The sequence below is a fragment of the Acipenser ruthenus genome, chromosome 15, assembly GCF_902713425.1.
Source record: "Acipenser ruthenus chromosome 15, fAciRut3.2 maternal haplotype, whole genome shotgun sequence".
In the NCBI taxonomy this organism is placed as follows: Eukaryota; Metazoa; Chordata; class Actinopteri; order Acipenseriformes; family Acipenseridae; genus Acipenser; species Acipenser ruthenus.
The window spans coordinates 11,922,727-11,940,307 of NC_081203.1; the positions used below are offsets into that span (position 1 = coordinate 11,922,727).

A 17,581-nucleotide genomic window follows, 5' to 3' on the forward strand; every position below is an offset into this window, starting at 1 on the left:
GACTGAAACATATTTTCCTCTAGAATTTCCCTGTATTTGGCTCCATCCATCTTGCCCTCAATCCTGACCAGTTTCCCAGTCCCTGCCGATGAAAAGCATCCCCATAACATGATGCTGACACCACCATGCTTCACCATGGCGATGGTGTTCGCAGGCTGATGAGCAGTGTTGGCTTTGCGCGACACATAGCCTTTTGCGCTAAGGCCAAAAAGTTCAATTTTGGTCTTATCAGACAAGAGAACCTTTTTCCACATGTTTGTTTGCTGTGTCTCCCACATGCCTTTTGGCAAAATCCAAACAGGATTTGATATGGTTTTTTTTTCAGCAATGGCTTGCCACTCTTCCAAAAAGCCCAGCTTTGTGGAGCGTCCGGGTTATAGTTGTCCCATGGACGGTTTCTCCCATCTCAGCTGTGGATCTCTCCAGCTCCTTCAGAGTTACCATTGGCCTCTTGGTTGCTTCTCTGACTAATGCCCTCCTTACCTGGTCACTGAGTTTTGGTGGACGGCCTTCTCTAGGCAGAGTGACAGTTGTGCCATATTCTTTCCATTTTTTTAATAATGGATTTAACGGTGCTCCGGGGGATGTTCAAAGTTTGGGATATTTCTTTATAACCCAACTCTGATTGGTGCTTCTCCAGAACTTTATCCCGGACTTGTTTTGATAGCTCTTTGGTCTTCATGATGCTGTTTGTTTAGATATGCTCTCTAACAAACTCTGGGGCCTTCCAGAAACAGGTGTATTTAATCTGAGATCATGTGACACTTTAATTGCACACAAGTGGACTCCATTCAACTAATTATGTGACTTCTGAAGGCAGTTGGTTGCACCAGAGCTTATTTAGGGGTGTCACAGCAAAGGGGGTGAATACTTATGCAATCAAGACTTTTCAGTTTTTTATTTGTTAAAACATTTTGAAAAATATGTAGATTTTTTTCCCCACTTCTACATTATGGACTATTTTGTGTAGCTCAGTGACAAAAAATCCTAATTAAATCCATTTTAATTCCAGGTTGTAACACTACAAAATGTGGAAAAGTCCAAGGGGGGTGAATACTTATGCAAGGCACTGTAACTAGTACTTATTCCAAAGTCTGAAATAAAAGGACATTTAAATACAGATGGATTTAGCACATATTGTAATGAGTTATGTTCCCCTCCCAGTGCATCAGCATAGCAGTGTTCCAGATTATGACCGCTGCTGTTGTGAGCACCATACTCTGGTATTGCAAGTACAATTGGGCCCATGGGCACAGCTTTGTGTGGACCACTGGCATAGGGAAAGCAGTTTATACTTCTACTTTTTTGTTTGTATTTATTTCTTTTTATTTTGTACTGTGTTCAGGTTACCTCATGAAGGATACTATAAGTAGTGCCTACTAATGTTGTTCTGCATTATTCTGGTGTATAACTTCTGTAGTAAAACATTGTATAATACCATATTACAATGTAAACGTCTCCAATCCAAATGGCTTTAGGATTCACAGATTTACTTTTGAAGTCATATACCAAAACACTATTCAATCCAAAATCAATCAATCAATCAATCAATCAATTTTTATTTTATATAGCGCCTTTCATAGTGAACCACCATCACAAAGCGCTTTACAAGATGCAGTAACAAGAAAATCCATAATACTTTAAATACAGAGAAATGCATAATACATGCTATACAGTAAAAAAAGCATAATACATGATAGTAGCATAATACATGAAATAGTAGCAGCAACACAGCAGCTAATATCAGATATCAGGCCTAAAGTGTTGGAAAGTAAGAGAGAACAGGTGGGTCTTGAGAGTTGATTTAAAGCGAGCGACAGTGGGAGCATCACGCACCAAAGCTGGGAGAGAGTTCCAAAGAATCAGAGTTCCAAAGAGTCCAAAGAATTAGTGGTTTTGTATGGCCTGTGAAAGTTTCTCATATCCCAGCTCTTCTGCTCAGCATGCAATGCCTCCCAAGACACTTGAGCACATTTCGCTTCTAGTCTGAAATAGATTCAAGGAAATGAGCAGCACAAATGTGCTAGAACCAATCCCCAGAAGCACTCAATAAATGAATGTAGCACAGACCTGACTATATTTATCAAACTGATTCTCCATTCTCAAACCCCCTAGCATTACGAAGCATAAAAGGTTGCAGCAAACTAATACAGTTAATCACAATAAAGAGATTTTCTTTTTTTGCGGTTACACCCAAGGCAGTAATGATTCTTGTTGCCTGAATCCCTGCAGCAGTTTTTTTTCTTGGTTGACTAAAGTACAGTTTTCAGTGGGCTCAACGTCTTTCAGGGATTGGGCGTATGTTTTGCTGTGTTGTCATTCTGGAAGATTAATCCCAATCTTAGAAACATCATCTTCTTCCTGCACCAGCACTTTTGTCCTGGTATTTATCATGTTTTTGCAGAATATGTTTTTGGTACGATGACATCATTTTTAATTTTTAGGTGCATAAAATGTTATATTACGACTCATGTGTCCAAGGAATCATTCATTACTGCAGGATCTATTTGTCATTTCTGTTACCCAGTATTACAAGTCCTCCAGTATGCTTTTCTTATCTCAAATGTTTTGTTTGGCACCAAACAGGTTGCTTTAAATGCACATGCAACTAATTCCTACAGGCACAAAAGTGTGCACCCAAAAATGTATTAGAAAAATTGTCATTTTCAGCAACTTGGTACAGGTATGAAATCTCTCAATTATTTGAACTATTCTTCTTCTAGTCATGAATGAATTAGTATATCATTTTCTGTTGCACTCATCACATCCTAGTGACTTTTTATTTGAAAGCAGCCCTGTGGTCTGAACACAGCTCTCAAACATGATCTCTAAGTACAGGCTCCACACCAGAGTGTAGCCATTAACCTGTCCCCCTGCAACACGCTCCCCTCAGTGGATGTAGGAAACACCACATTTGGATTTTGTGGTATTTCCTACAGATGTATTTCTTACATCCATTGGGAGAGTGCTGCAAAGAGAAGGTTACTGAGTAAAAAATAGTTTATTTTAGTATTTCTAAATGCAGCACTATTCAGTGCTTAATAGTAATGGATGGTGGGAAAGGTTGATGGTTACACTCTGGTGTACCAGCTGTACAGAGAATAATATACCAAGTGAATCGAAAGAGGAGGAGGAGGAGGAATGCATTAGTTAAGGTAACTGTGGTCTTCAACCCGTACCAAGGAAGAGCTTTTTATATGATTTCAAAAGCACTAGCCAAAATGAAGAAAAAAAAACTGGAAAGAAAACTATGTCCTGTTTCTGTCGTAAACCGTCACCCAGGAATCATATTAAGGTATAGAACTGAACATGACTGTGGGGCATGGCAGTTTTAAGTTGGCTCTGTGTACATTTCATCTTTTTTTGCAATGGTTTTCTCCTACTACCATCTTGCAGCTGTACTATGGTCTCTGTTCATTATTCAAGCGAATTCTCAAAATAGACATTTAAATAAAAGCAATCTCTGTGCAGAGGGCCTTCAGCAGCACGGGCTCCCAGTCCTTATTTGTGGCGAGACCTCCTTGCTAAATAGAAAACCGCTCAAACCTTTTTATCTGGACACACTGCAAGAGTCTAAGAGATATGTAATTTATACCATGGGCCATGTTCAGTTTTATTTTTCTTTTTATTCTTTTGATGTATTGAATATCGCTTGATATTCATGAAACCTTTCTAGATGGACCTTGAAGAGTTACATGAATATCAAAATTATTTAATGATTGAAAATGGAATTAAGAAAAAAAACACTTTGTAAATAGTCTTTAGCACTAAAAGTACACTTTTATATCAAAATCTTTATAAATCACGTATGTGAAATCAACCAATAACCATTGAGGATTTATAAAAAATCAAGTACATCTAATCCTGTGTACAGATGTCAACCCTTGAATATAACATTTAGTAACATTCTACACAACAAAAAAAACAATTGTTAAGATTAATTGAAATCCCTGAGTACAGACTTGTTTTTGTGATTTATAGTAAGTTTATGCTTTGTGTGTGTTGTCTCAAGCACAAACTACACGAGATGGCATCTCTACAGAAAGATACACCCTACACACAACATATTAACTTACATCAAAATCCAATTTGAGACTAGACACCTAGGTATCCTAGATTACAAATGTTATATCTTGTGCATCATCATCTTTAGCTATTCCAGGTCCACTACTTGACAGACGCCTTTGCAGTCTGATTCCACACCTTCCCATTGACAGGCCTTGTCATCCCTCCATTCCCTGAGATAGTCAGCAGGCCGCACAAGTTCAAGCCTTCAGCTCATGGAACAGAGAGAAGGGGCTGGTTGTTCTCTACAGAGGGCAGCAAGAAACACTTAGATATTCAGTGAAGTTGGTTGCTGGCATAAACCCAACATACAGCAGATGCCTGGTTATGCATTCAGAAAGGGCGGCATCAAAACTGTCAGACTGACTGCAAGTGAAGCTCGGACCTGGCTTCAGTTTCAACAGCTCTTTGAAATGGGAACACAAATTAAGCATTCAGATTTTAATGGACTGAAGGGAAGGATTGAGTAAAGCTGAAGGAAATCATTCCAAAGGACTGAAGATGTGGCAGACGACATATTATTTTATAATCCTACCAATCTGACTTCCAAGATCCGGAGTCATTGCCTCACTCCCATAGTCAGGTTGACCTACATCAGAGGAAGTGTTTCTGGTGCTAATAATGCTAATTAGAGGTGACAAAATGAAACCTAAAACATCTGGTTGATTGCCAGTGTACCAGGTTCACTCAGCACTCATGTCCAGATGTCTCCCCAGCAGTTGATTTCTATCATGATTACACCAGTAACAAGATGCTGTCCGAGTGTGCCTTTTAATTGCTCTGCTGATCAGTAATCTGTTACCTCCTCTATCCAGTTTATGTGAGAGAATAACCGACTCAATAGAAATAAAATGAGACCAGACAGTTTTTAGTGCAGGCTGCAATTGCAGTCCCAGTGGTCTCCACACTATAAGGTACACACTACCTGAGGGATGCCTAGATAAGAATCCGTAGCTCCTAGACACCCCAGGCTGAACCTTAATGAAACAGCGTTTCCATATGTGTTCTGCAGACCTGCTTTGCCATGACTGGATCACATCACTGTCATTCCAAATTGCTTTTCCAAATGGTTCTGCTATCGGCTGATCATCGGAAGAAATCTCAAAGTTTATCATAGGATCCAATATAAAATATCAAAATCATTAGAGAGAAATGTGAGAATACTGTATTTTGTTAAATGATCTGCAGATGTAGAAATATCTCCAACAGTGCTCAGTGAGCATTGCTATGTTAAGGACCTGTTACTAGCTTCTCAAGTCATCCTGTCATCAAGTTTCCATTTGCATTGCAATACTGGGCAGGGAAGGTCTCATCTCATTTCAATATCAATCTGCTGGTTCTGCCTGTTCCCTGTTATTAGGTGGAAATAAATATATTCTTGGTATTGACAAGGTCATTCATTATTTCTACCATTTTAGGAGAACCACCCCTAATCATTTGTGTATGGACTCTATAGATGGGTCACTTCTGTGATTTAGAGTCCCAGATTCATCAAACAAGATTAATATTTTTCTGTTGCAACCAGGCCGCAGTTTCAGATGGAGTCATTCAAATTGAAAAGCTGCATCTGCATCCTAAAGTAGTCCCAGACCTCCCGGCAGTAATATTACACGTTTTGACATAATTGTATCCCCGGCATACCTGTTGTACTGTTATGTAAAGAGCTGCCCTTAATCTGCCTATCAAACACCCCTGACACCTATTCTGTAATATATAAAAGCTGTATCTCTCTGTTGTTTTCAGTCACAGTACGTTAAGACTGCAGAACCAACTTTGACAGAGAGCTAGTAATAAGGGCAGGATCTTACTCCTGTTTCACAAGGACTTATTCAGGCCATGGTGACTTCACACTGTTATCATAAGTGATTCATTTTTTGTATTTTTTTTTTTTTTTTTTTTGTACCCGAAATTGGCGAGGTGTATTAACCCTCATCTTTAGAAGATGCTGCTGTCCAACAAGGAGTTTCAGAGATCTATTGTTTTTTAATCACTTTCAAGTAGGAAATTAAAAATGACCAGATCCCATTCTGTATCTTCCTGTGCCCAATACATTATTCAAATAAATGAGATTACCATGATGACAAATGACAGACACACTAAGGAAATTATATATTATCACTCCCATAATGTTGGCCCAATGAGGCTATTTATCTGAATAGCACATTCATAGGCAGGCATGAATGTACAAACAGAATAATGGCTCTAAACACTTGTCCGAACCATTAAAGGGATTGCTACCAGAGAAAGACAATTGCTTGTATAATGGCCACTCGAGTTCCACATTGAAGATCAACGATAAACATGAACCCATTTCAAAGATATTAGCTCCCTTTAATTATGTGCTGTGACAGACAGCAAATGAATCCTAGTCAGCAATCTCCCTCCTGACCTGTGAGGGCGCTGTTTGAAAGAAACAGTACTAGAAGTCAGCGCCTTACTGCGGTAGGCGATGTGTCAGTCATGGATTGGAGGAGACGCGATTGCACTTGCTACCAAAGTGGGCGTGACTGAAGGTACATCGGGATGTGGCCGAGCGATCTGTTCCTTTTTGTTATGGTTGTGAAAGACCTGTAAAGGACGGTAAAAACCGAAAGTAACCTGAGTTTTTGTTGTGTTGTATCTGTTTGTCTATTAACTGTCACCCTTATCATTCATGGAAGACTAAATCTGGGAGCTGTTGCTATTCAGCCAGCATCAACCCCGGACTACACTGCACTACTGTTTTACTGTTACTGTATCTGTATCACTGTCACCACTGGTTGATTATACACTCCTTGCTTTTTTAAATTGGAAGGTTTGTATTTATATATTTACTGTAAAATGTAACATTGTTGTCTTTATTGCAGATTTATATTGATATTTAAACAGCTGGCATTGTGGTTTGCAGAACAGATGTTATTTGCCACATTCTGTCTGTAAAAGTTCATCACACAGAAGTTTGCTTACTAGTTTAATAACAGTAGTTTCTAACAGCCAGTTATGCATTTTTGTTAAAAACTGTTAACATTTTATGAATGCTTAATAGATTGCATTAAAAAAGGTAGTATAGATTGAGTTATAATAACAGTATTGTAACATGCCCTTTCTGCCACCCATCTTCTCACCTTAAGAAAAGTAAACTTTGTATATACAAGCTCTTTTTTATGGCTGCATGGTTTTTTTGCATAGTGTTTAAACCGCCTGCTTGTGGTGTGCGTAGTTGCCAATTGATTCCAACCTCAACCCTGTTACACAAGCAAAAAGAAAATACATGAAATCTGTGTAGTTTTGGGCTGATTTGACCGGTACCTGCTTTGCACTAGCCTTGAGCTTCATTCACTTCTCTCAAATTATATATATATATATATATATATATATATATATATATATATATATATATATATATATATATATATATATACAACCTTAACACTAGGCTTCAGTGAGGAAAAGATACTGACAGTTGAGACCTTGGAGATTCAGAGATGCTTACTGTTGAATTAATCCAAATCCTTCTTTTGTTTCTTTGTACAGAATGAGGAGAGACCTCCCACTGTGCTTTTCTTTCACTTCAAAGTAGATTTTAAGAATATGATGTACTAAATCTTTTCCAGCCTGTAATCCTTCGTCTTAAGACTGGGTTTTGTGTACAGCTTGTTGTGTAGGATATCATTCATTACATGACACTGGACCACTTGGATTACTAAGGGCACATGGCAGATTGCTCTTTTGAAAACCACTGCTTATAAACAGTGCAATCTGTCTATGTTATACAACTGGGTCATGTTTTGAAGTGACATGTTGGTCTAGATTCTCAGTTTTTTTTTTTTGTCCAAATGCTCAGCACATTTTTTATTTAGAAAGCCACCTGTAAAAGGGTTGCAGGTTGACAGCATTAATAACACATGCAGTTGATGTTGACAGCATTAATAACACATGCAGTTGATGTTGCTGCCACTAGGCTACCAAGGGCTTGTGTTTTCAGCATCGTAACATCAACAACAGTAATAACAGGTGCAGATAATCTTCACAAACATCAGTCAAACACTCCACGCACTCTCCATGTAAGAGGCTCCTTTTTTACCCCTACCGAGCTGAGCCCAATCGAAAACACACTGCGCCAACCAGCAGCAATCTTCTCACGCAGCTAGTTATCAAGGTTCAGAAAGAAACAGACATTTAAAGAGTACATTGCTTCTTTTTTTACTGTCCCCTCACTATTGTATTATCATTCCGAGTATGCAATCATTCTGCCAGAACAAAAGTTTCAATCTCCAATGAAATGTCAAAGAGAAAGAATTGGGGAAAAATGGTTAAAGGGGAGATAAAAATGGTCAATATAATAGGTTGTCTGCTGGAAAATGTGTTTTCATATGTGAGATCTTGGATTTGATTTTAATTAACACACCAGGAAGGAATCGGTCTGTTTAAATTTCTGATTGTTATTTTTACTCTCCAGCATGGGCTCTGTGATTTTATCTGCTTGACTTTATTGTTCTGACAAAATCATTTAGCGTAGGTCAGAACATCAGCTGTTTTACTTGTCATACAGATTGTTGTGAAAGAACGGGCTCCAGTTCTATTGAAGCAGACAAGACAGGGGTTAGAGTTAATGAAGTATGTGGTGCAGATGAGATGATTCCGCTCATCTGATTGAGAAACGAGATTCCGCAAGCTCGTGGCTCTCCTGGATAAGTAAGCCAAATTCAAACTTGTCAAAGCCCCTGTCCTTGTTGTTAAACCCAAACTTTTTGAACTATTTCAGATATTACAGTGGTAATAATCTAAAATAAGTGTAAAGAAAATGCATAATACAATTTTTGAAATACTGAAAGAAACGTCATAAATTCAGTGGGAAACATTTAGACTGGAAAAGCCTTCTAGTCGAAACGTTTGTCATTGAATTTATTAGGGCTGTATTAGAAGGCTCGAAGGTTCGTTCGCTAGCCAGGAATTCGAAGATTGTTTTAAACCTTCGAAGGTTCGTCAGACGCCATTCACACACTGTTGGAAAACATGGAACAAGTATTGAATAGCAGTTTGCTACGCATGAGGAATGACGGCTGTATTCATGTTATTTTTCTGAAAAGTGATTTAACATTGGATAGAAAAAACTGTTAGTTCCAAAAATGCAAGCACTGCTGTGATAGATGAAGGCTGCAATATGGTAGAGAAGTTAAGATTATTTTGTGTCAAAGCAAATGGCTGGCCAGCAGCACACGGCTGTACAAACAAGTCCTTTGATCTCCAGCCCTGACATGAAAGAAGTTTGCCCTTTGGGAGTCCACTGGGGTATAAAACTAGTTTAACAGGTTTTTGCTTAGAAAATACAGCTGGTTTATGACGGGGTCATAAAGCTAGTTTTCAAGGGGAACGAAGAGCCAGGCTCTAAGACTTCAGAGAGATCCAAAAAGAGATAATGCCACTGGGATCAAAGGGTCTTAGGCAAATCGGAGAGATAGGAACAAGGAAGATGACAAAAACCAGATGTATGGACCTTTGTGACACCAGGGTCTGAAGAAAGCACTGAGTTCAGAGATCTTCACACTAGATCACACACACACACACACACACACACACACACACACACACACATACACACACTCACACAAAATGGAATATATGGCAACAGGATAATGAGTTGTACCTTTTCTATTGGTTAAGTGTCAGAGAAAGAGGAGGAGAGAGACACCTATGCAGAAGGGTATTTAATGTCATGCAACAATTGTAAGAACGAGTATTCTGTGTCCTGTACCTGGGACCAGACTCCCTGCATATTTCAATAAACCTAACAACTGACTGAAGAAAAGGACTCTGTGCAGTTTCTTGAATCTACTTACTCACCATCCTCTTTTTTTAAGTTACATCACACACTGTGTTCTTTTGTTTTTTTTTCAGTTAACAAATCGTTTGGCAATGTGTGAATACTATAAATCACACATTTAATGTCACTCTCATGCACAGTTTGATCTTTTGATTTGTATAATGCATATTACAAAAGCTGTTGTATTAAAATCCAAACAAATCATATACGTAGCAACTCTATAGCAGGGTATATTATCCAAAGCACTGGGGGGTACCTATAGTGGTTGTCGTGCTTCAGTAAAATATGTACCGAATACCTAGTGTACAAGACAGTGTAAGAGAAGTGCCATGGTAGAATATGTTTGAAACATACAAAATATACCCTAACACTAATAATTTTAATTTCGAAAAAAAACTGAGCACCGTCCACCCCTGTATCATGTATCATGTAGGCACAAACAATCTCTGGGGTCACTTGACAAACTTAAGTTCATATTATTATTATTATTATTATTATTATTATTATTATTAATAATAATAAAATGTGACTGTGACTGATAACCTGCTTGGAACGGTGACTGTTAAATTAAGTTTGTTTTGACTAAGTCTGCTGCAGTTCGTGCTGCTGCAATGCAAGCTTACTCGCAAGCAGCATCAATTAAGTGTAATTAAACAACGTGTATTTTTATTTAAATTATAAAAACATGATTACTGTTCTATATAATGTATTTTTAAACTACATATGAATGTTTTATTCCATTTATATGGCTTACCTGTAAAATAATAGGATTTTCAATCAAATATAAGCAAGTAGCTATGGTGACGTCACCAGTAAATTATGCAAATTAGTACCATCGAAGGGTCGCACCTTCCTTCAGTAATGTGTTCCGAACCTTCGAAGGTCAAAATGTACCCTTCGTTTCAGCCCTAGAATTTATTATGTTTCTTAGTATTTCTAAATTCAGCACTATTGAGTATTTAATAGTCATGGATCATTATATCATTTTGACCTACATCGAATTAATGTGGATGCAGTGTATTGTTGAATTTGCTGGAGTTGTTTGTGTGTAACCTGTTATAGGTAATGGAAACTGAAGGAGGAACAAACTATTGTTTTAAAACTTTTGATATAACTTGAATTAAATTAAGCTAAGAATATGTTGGTGGGGAAGTAGAGGGTTAGGGATGGAAGCAGGGAGATGCAGCTTTTATACAGGGATTCCATAGGCATACCGTCCCCTGATGTTTATGTGAACAAGTCAGGTGACTTTTATACCTCCTTAGTTATTCTAAACCAGGAGTGCACAGTTCTGCTCCTCAAGGTCTTACTCAGATCATTACTTAATGATCGCTATACAACTTGGAAGCAGACCTTGGTCAATTATAATTACAATCACAGCAGAATTGTTTGCTGAAATTGCAATTACAATTGCAATGCTGTTCTGTTCAATTACATTTAGTTACAATTATGCTGCTGTCATTGCAATTAAGTACAGTTATATTAAAAAGTAACAGAAATAGCTACACACATTAACATGCTTATTGTACCAAGCAGTAATCACAGGTACAAATACAGAAACATACTATATGTTTAATGGTTTTTATTTTCCATCTCTCTCCCTCTCTTTAAACCTTAATTAATAGTTGTTAAGCCTCAACTGAATACCAGATTGTTTTAAATTAGCGATGCACTACTAGAAACTAATGCAGTAGAAATGAATAAGCTGAATTCGGCTATAGAGCCAGAATGAAATGCAGGTTCCAATAGAATCAGGAGAGGTCAGTGCACATCGATTTGTTAACTCAATCAAGATATGAGGGTAAAAAGAAACAACTTCCCTAGGTAATTAGTGTTTGATTTAAGAGAGTGAATCGGCTCAAAATATGTTTAAAGGGACATCACGTGATCAAAAATAAAATCTTAAAACTAGTAGCCCTATATATAACGTTTTTTCAAACAAATGGAGTCACTAGAAGTGGTTGAAAATACGAGAAGAATGTGCGCTCAATGTAAAACACTACATGGGACTGTGAATGACTAAGCTTGGGAAGATGTGTAATTGAACTTGATCAATTGTAATTTAGCCCATGTCTGCTTGGAAGACTCTGAACCTCAAGGACCAGGTTTGTGCACTTGGTTCTAAATTGCTGAATCTATGCTGGATTTCACACGGCTGCTGCAGACAGTTTCTTTAAAAAAAAAAAAAAAAAAAAAATACTCAAACATCCCAGCAGTTATAAAGGCCTGTGTTGAGATGCGAGTATTTGTATTGCAGTTCACTGTAGTCTGCAGACCTGGGTGTACAACGTGTCCTGCAGCCTGTATATTAATTGCTTCTTCAGTAGACCTCTTGAGATAGATACGGTACATTGTTTTATAATACTGAGAACAGCTGGCTTGCACTTGTTAAATGTGTTCAAATGAATACTGTCTGTTTACATTTGTCAGGGGCTTCAAACAACTTACCAGTGAGCTATGTTTCATTATGTCCCAAAATTTAATACAGTATTTTTTCAGACCCTCCAAACATGGTTGTAAATAGGTTAAACACTGACGTTGTTCTCAGCTCCTCTCATTGATCTGTTGATTTATAAATGGGTTAAACCCTGGCACTGTTCTCATCTCCTCTCATTGATCTATTGATTGTAAATAGGTTAAACCCTGACACTGTTCTCTGGTGTGTCTCATCTTCTCTCATTGATCTATTGCAGGTAACAGAGACTCGGACAGGACCCCTGGGTTGCAGCAGCTATGATAACCTGGACTCGGTGAGTTCAGTGCTCCTGCAAAGCCCTGAGAGCAAGCTTCATTTACAAGGTAAGCACTGAAACACCTTGCATATGCTAGGGGGTTTGAGCACTGTCTTGTGGCAGTCCATTTCGTATTCCATTTACTATTCAAAATAAAGCAGAAACACCTGCCATAACACTGTCACAAAGGCAGCCAGGACTGACTTTTCCTTATTAATTACATTAATGAAGCTAATTTAAGGTAATGTTCTGGTAAACGTCTGGTAATGTTCCACTAGAAATGGATTTCATGATCTTTTCCAGGCAGATTTGTCATCTATAAGAACTGAGACGACGAGTTACATTACCCAGGAAATCCTTGCTTTTTATTCCGCATTAGCTTTCAAAGAATGGTCTGCAGTTCTTATCTGATAACATAAACAAGGCACTATAAAAGTGTTATCGTGGGAAACATGAACCCGATTCTCTCATTGTGGCCGTTCAGCAGTTAATAATTAGAAAGCTTGTTTGAGATTCTCCACCCAGGTAGAGTAGAAGGTATAAGGAGACCATGGCGATGGTGAGAGGGTCAGCACTGTCATACATCATACTGTTCTACTTCTCACTTTCTCTGACAGTCATGTTTGCATAGTTAAATATTTTACATCGTTCTAACTGTTTTCGTGATGAACAACCCCTACAAAAAAATTCGAAGCGTCATTGTAAAGGCATTGAAAAATATTTCTTGTCAAGACGTTTGTCTAAAGTTTCTTTTTAGTCCTCCTATAGATGGTGTGTTTGAAGAGTATTGCAGTTACTGCATTCCCCACCTTCAATTCATGACATCTTCCAGTTCATTCTCATTCTCATTTCCATTCCTCAGGTAATGACATGTGGTAAACTGGCACAAGAGATCTACCTTGTAGTCAAAGAAGAACATTTCTTATTCAACCAATATTAAAAACTAGAAGACCCTTTAACCTCTGAATTTGTTTTTTAAATAAGTTGAATTACTTTGCGGAAGCCACTTATTTAAGTCATGATAAGTTGTGAATTGAGTACCTGTCAATGAAGGCATGTACAGGAATAATGAAATAACATTCTTTAGCAAGTTTAGCAGTGTGACAGGGTTGGCTGAGAGCTGACGTGAGGCCAGAGTGCAGGAAGAAAACAAACTAAAAGTACTGCAGGGCAAGAGATGCTGCAGCACCGTTTAATTACCTTAAACAACAAAAATAAAATAAACAGTTTTAACAAACAAAAACACTGCTCACAGAGCAAAATACACAAACAAATCACGAACACCAAAATACAGGTCAGGCTGGGCAGATTGCTTTCACTGAACCTATGTTTGTTTTAATCTTTGTTTCTTTCTCCTCTCGTTCGCTCTGTTCCTCCTCTCGAACACCCACACAGATTGCAGAGAGCTGCAGGTTTTTATGCAGGTGACCATCTTCCAATTTAGCAACAATTAATCACCTTCTACACGAGGTTTTCAATTACTATTTCTGTTTCAATTACTATTGGCAGAGGAAGAGCTGCCGGCCTCGCCTCTAACAGGACACAAAATAAAAATAACAAAACAAACACACGGCTACGCCGTCATTTAAATACACAAATACAATAAATAAATCATAATACAAAATAATAAACTGCACAGGGGCGGAGGGGTACCTTGTTCTAAAAATAAACAAATACATTAAATAACAAAACTAAACTAAACTAAACTAATACATTTATGGCAGGACTTTGCCCTGCCCCCTTTTCATGCACAGGGCTCCTGGCCCTGTTACAAGCATGTGGCAATGTGCCCCACCCCTGTGTGTATTTTTGTGTTTTATGTTGTATGTTGCGTGTGTTAATGTTGGTGTATTGTAGTTGATACACTGGATATAATGTGGGTAATGAGCACGAGTGTGTAAAATGTATAATTGTATTTTGGCACGGGGATTGCACTTCACTTCACGTGCATTTAAAGTATTTAATATGTGAGCACGGGGTTGCACAGATTTAGTTCACGTGCTGGGATTCAAGTGAATAATTAATTGGTAATTGAATCCCAGCACAATTGTATATAATAGATGCACGTTTCGCTCACTCTGGGTTGTGTGTTCGTTGAGTGGAGAATGGGTGTGGAGAGGAGGTAAAAGAAACTAAAATAAGAAGTTGTTTAGACTCACCGTGTTTGTTTGTCTGTTCGTCCAGTTTGTTTAGTGTTAATCCGTTTTGTTTATTTTGGCCTCAAGTGCCGTGTCCTGTTTTCTGTTTAAGCCTTTTATTTTACAATAAAACACTGAGCACGCAGCGTCTCAGATTCACTGCAACTACCGTCTGTCTGTGTACTCCTTTCTGTTCTGACGTCATCACTGCAGCTAGCCTGTCACAAAGCACCAACAGACAGCTTTTATTAAACTGCTTGAGAAAGAATCCTCTAACCCAGAGCGCTTTTATAAAGAGTTGAGATTAAAGAGAAAAAAAAATACTCAGCTTGGACAGATAAACCCTGGAACCTAAAAGAAACAGACCTGCTTTAAATAAATGCTGTTTTTCTCTTAAATAGCAGACCTGTCTTTTAAAAACAGGGTGTGTAAATACTGGGTGTGAAATAACAGACCTGCTTTAAAAATTGGATGTGAAATAACACAGTCCAGCTAAGAATAGTATAAGGGCAGTTGCTCATAGTTATTATCATTACCATTTAACAGTGACATTTAAACTAATTTGCAATTCAAAAAAGGGTTATGATAATGTCTGAATATTTTAAACACAGGTGTCTTGTGATTCAGCAGTGTCTCTTATTCAGAAGCACTACATTTAAGGTCAGTAAAAAACTATAAAACATATTCCGCTTCAGTACTACTCTGTTATAAATCAAAACCTTTTTTTTTTTTTTTTTTATTTCTGCTGTCATATTTTCCGAAGATTGTGTTTAAATTTGCTATAGGAATGCAAGCTGTCAGGATGGTATGGTAGGAGGGGAATGCAGAAAGCTCAAATGCTTTTTAAAGCAATTTTATTTTTCAAGTGCTACAAAAACACTGATAATAACAAAAAAAAGAGGTTGCTTTTAGACTGGCAGCCGAAGATGCAGCTACTAATAAGAAACGCACAAGTGATGCAATTGGCGGTCATTATCTTACATTGGACATGCACACAAAGAATGGCTTTCCTACTTGCCTAAGCAGACCTGCCACATGACACTACTGGGAGAAGACTGGGCACTTGGTTAAACTAAGAATTAACCAGCAAACGACACAGTACATAAACACTTTGTGCAATCCAGGTTTTACTTACTCTGACTGAGTCGTGTGGAGTCTATATATCCTGGCACATTGGGGGGGAAAAGCACTTTAAAATGTCATCTCATTTTAAATAAAGAGTTATTGGGTCACACATGTTGAAAGTGAACATCTGGTGGGCATAATGAGAATAAATAGAATACATTTTGTCAGACCGTCTTACCAATTGCAGCCTTCTCTTTATAACAATCAGGACAAAAAATACAGTTTTGATAGTATTATCAAGTCCTGTAAGATGCAATACCTTCTATTCAATGTTGGTGCGTGCTTCATTGACATAAGCCTCAACTATGCAGATGGCAAATGCTTAATGTACAGATTTTAACTGACCGAAGCTAAAGCACTACTAAAGAAGGGTGCATAATAATTGCAGTTTTGCTTTTTACATGTTAGCCATCACTTCCCCCAAACGAAGTCACCCTACTACATTGAAATGAGGTTTTCTTTCAGTGAAAGGAAAGAAAAGCTCAAACTGTCACAATCTCATGTCTCTCGCTTAAAAAATGCTGGGTTTTTTTTAAATTTTTTTTTATAAAAGTGACTGAGTAAAATGTTGAATTTGTTAAATACACCACTTTGGTGCTTGACAGTTACTGTACTGTGACATAGAGACATACACTGTAGTGCCAGTTAGTTAGTATTGATTCTAACATTTAAAAATGTCTCTATGTATGCGTGGCCTCTTAGGGTGTTGTTCTGTCTGCCCTTGGGGCTGGACTTTATTGGCAATTTTGCTGCAAACTTGATCAAGCATACCGATATCAAATGCACTATGTAAGAAGGAATGAAACTTATAAAAGTGCATTAACAGTAGTCAGTATGTGTTAAAGATTGAGTGTTTTGTTTGATTCATTCACTGAAAGCAAACATCACCCTTTTTTTTTTTTTTGCACTTTGGGCAAATCATCCATGTCAAATAGTATATTTACTGTAGAGTAAGTAATTTGATGTTAGTTGCCAACAGTGCAAAATTTAGGCCCACTGATAATCAGGCTCATTGTAGTTCTAATTTTAATGCTAGATATACCGGACGTACATATATACCTAAAACTACCGGAGCGGTCTTTTTAACCGCTATATTAAAATGTGTAAAAAACTACTGCAGCTTTGAACGCTACGAAACTGTTCTATTTTAAACAAAATCAGAAGTACAGATAGAAATACCAAACGCAATCATTTCCATGCATCCCGATGTTGTTGTTTTTTTTTATTTTAATTTTATTTTTTTTAAATACAGTAAATGCAGATGTAATGTCAGACAGCACAGACAGTTTTACATTATAGTCAAAACAGTGTGTTTATTTTAACATACCAAACATAGTGCTTACTTGGAATTCCGATTTCCACACTTATATTTTCCCATAATTTCTTTGTATTCTTTATCAAGATATTTGGAGCGCAAATGAACATGAAGAACCGGGTTGCAAAAAACTTTTTGTTTAAATTATTGTTTGTTTTCATCCTGGATTGTGTTTGTGACACTGTTTTTGCAGCCTGCTTGGTACACGTGATGGACACCAGGCTTGGGGTCCAGTGGTTAAAGAAACGGGCTTGTAACCAGGAGGTCCCCGGTTCAAATCCCACCTCAGCCACTGACTCATTGTGTGACCCTGAGCAAGTCACTTAACCTCCTTGTGCTCCGTCTTTTGGGTGAGATGTATTTGTAGGTGACTCTGCATCTGATGCATAGTTCACACACCCTA

At 37.8% G+C, this 17,581-nt stretch overlaps 1 protein-coding gene across 2 annotated transcripts in view; it reads left to right on the forward strand.

Annotated features, from left to right (window-relative positions):
* Nucleotides 1-17,581, forward strand: part of LOC117422689 (BMP/retinoic acid-inducible neural-specific protein 1) — a 135,015-nt gene that overhangs the window by 74,635 nt on the left and 42,799 nt on the right. For both annotated transcript variants that reach the window (XM_058987179.1, XM_058987178.1), the window contains one exon: nucleotides 12,562-12,667. In XM_058987179.1, coding sequence (XP_058843162.1) covers nucleotides 12,562-12,667 — 106 coding nt within the window. The remainder of the gene's footprint in view (nucleotides 1-12,561; nucleotides 12,668-17,581) is intronic.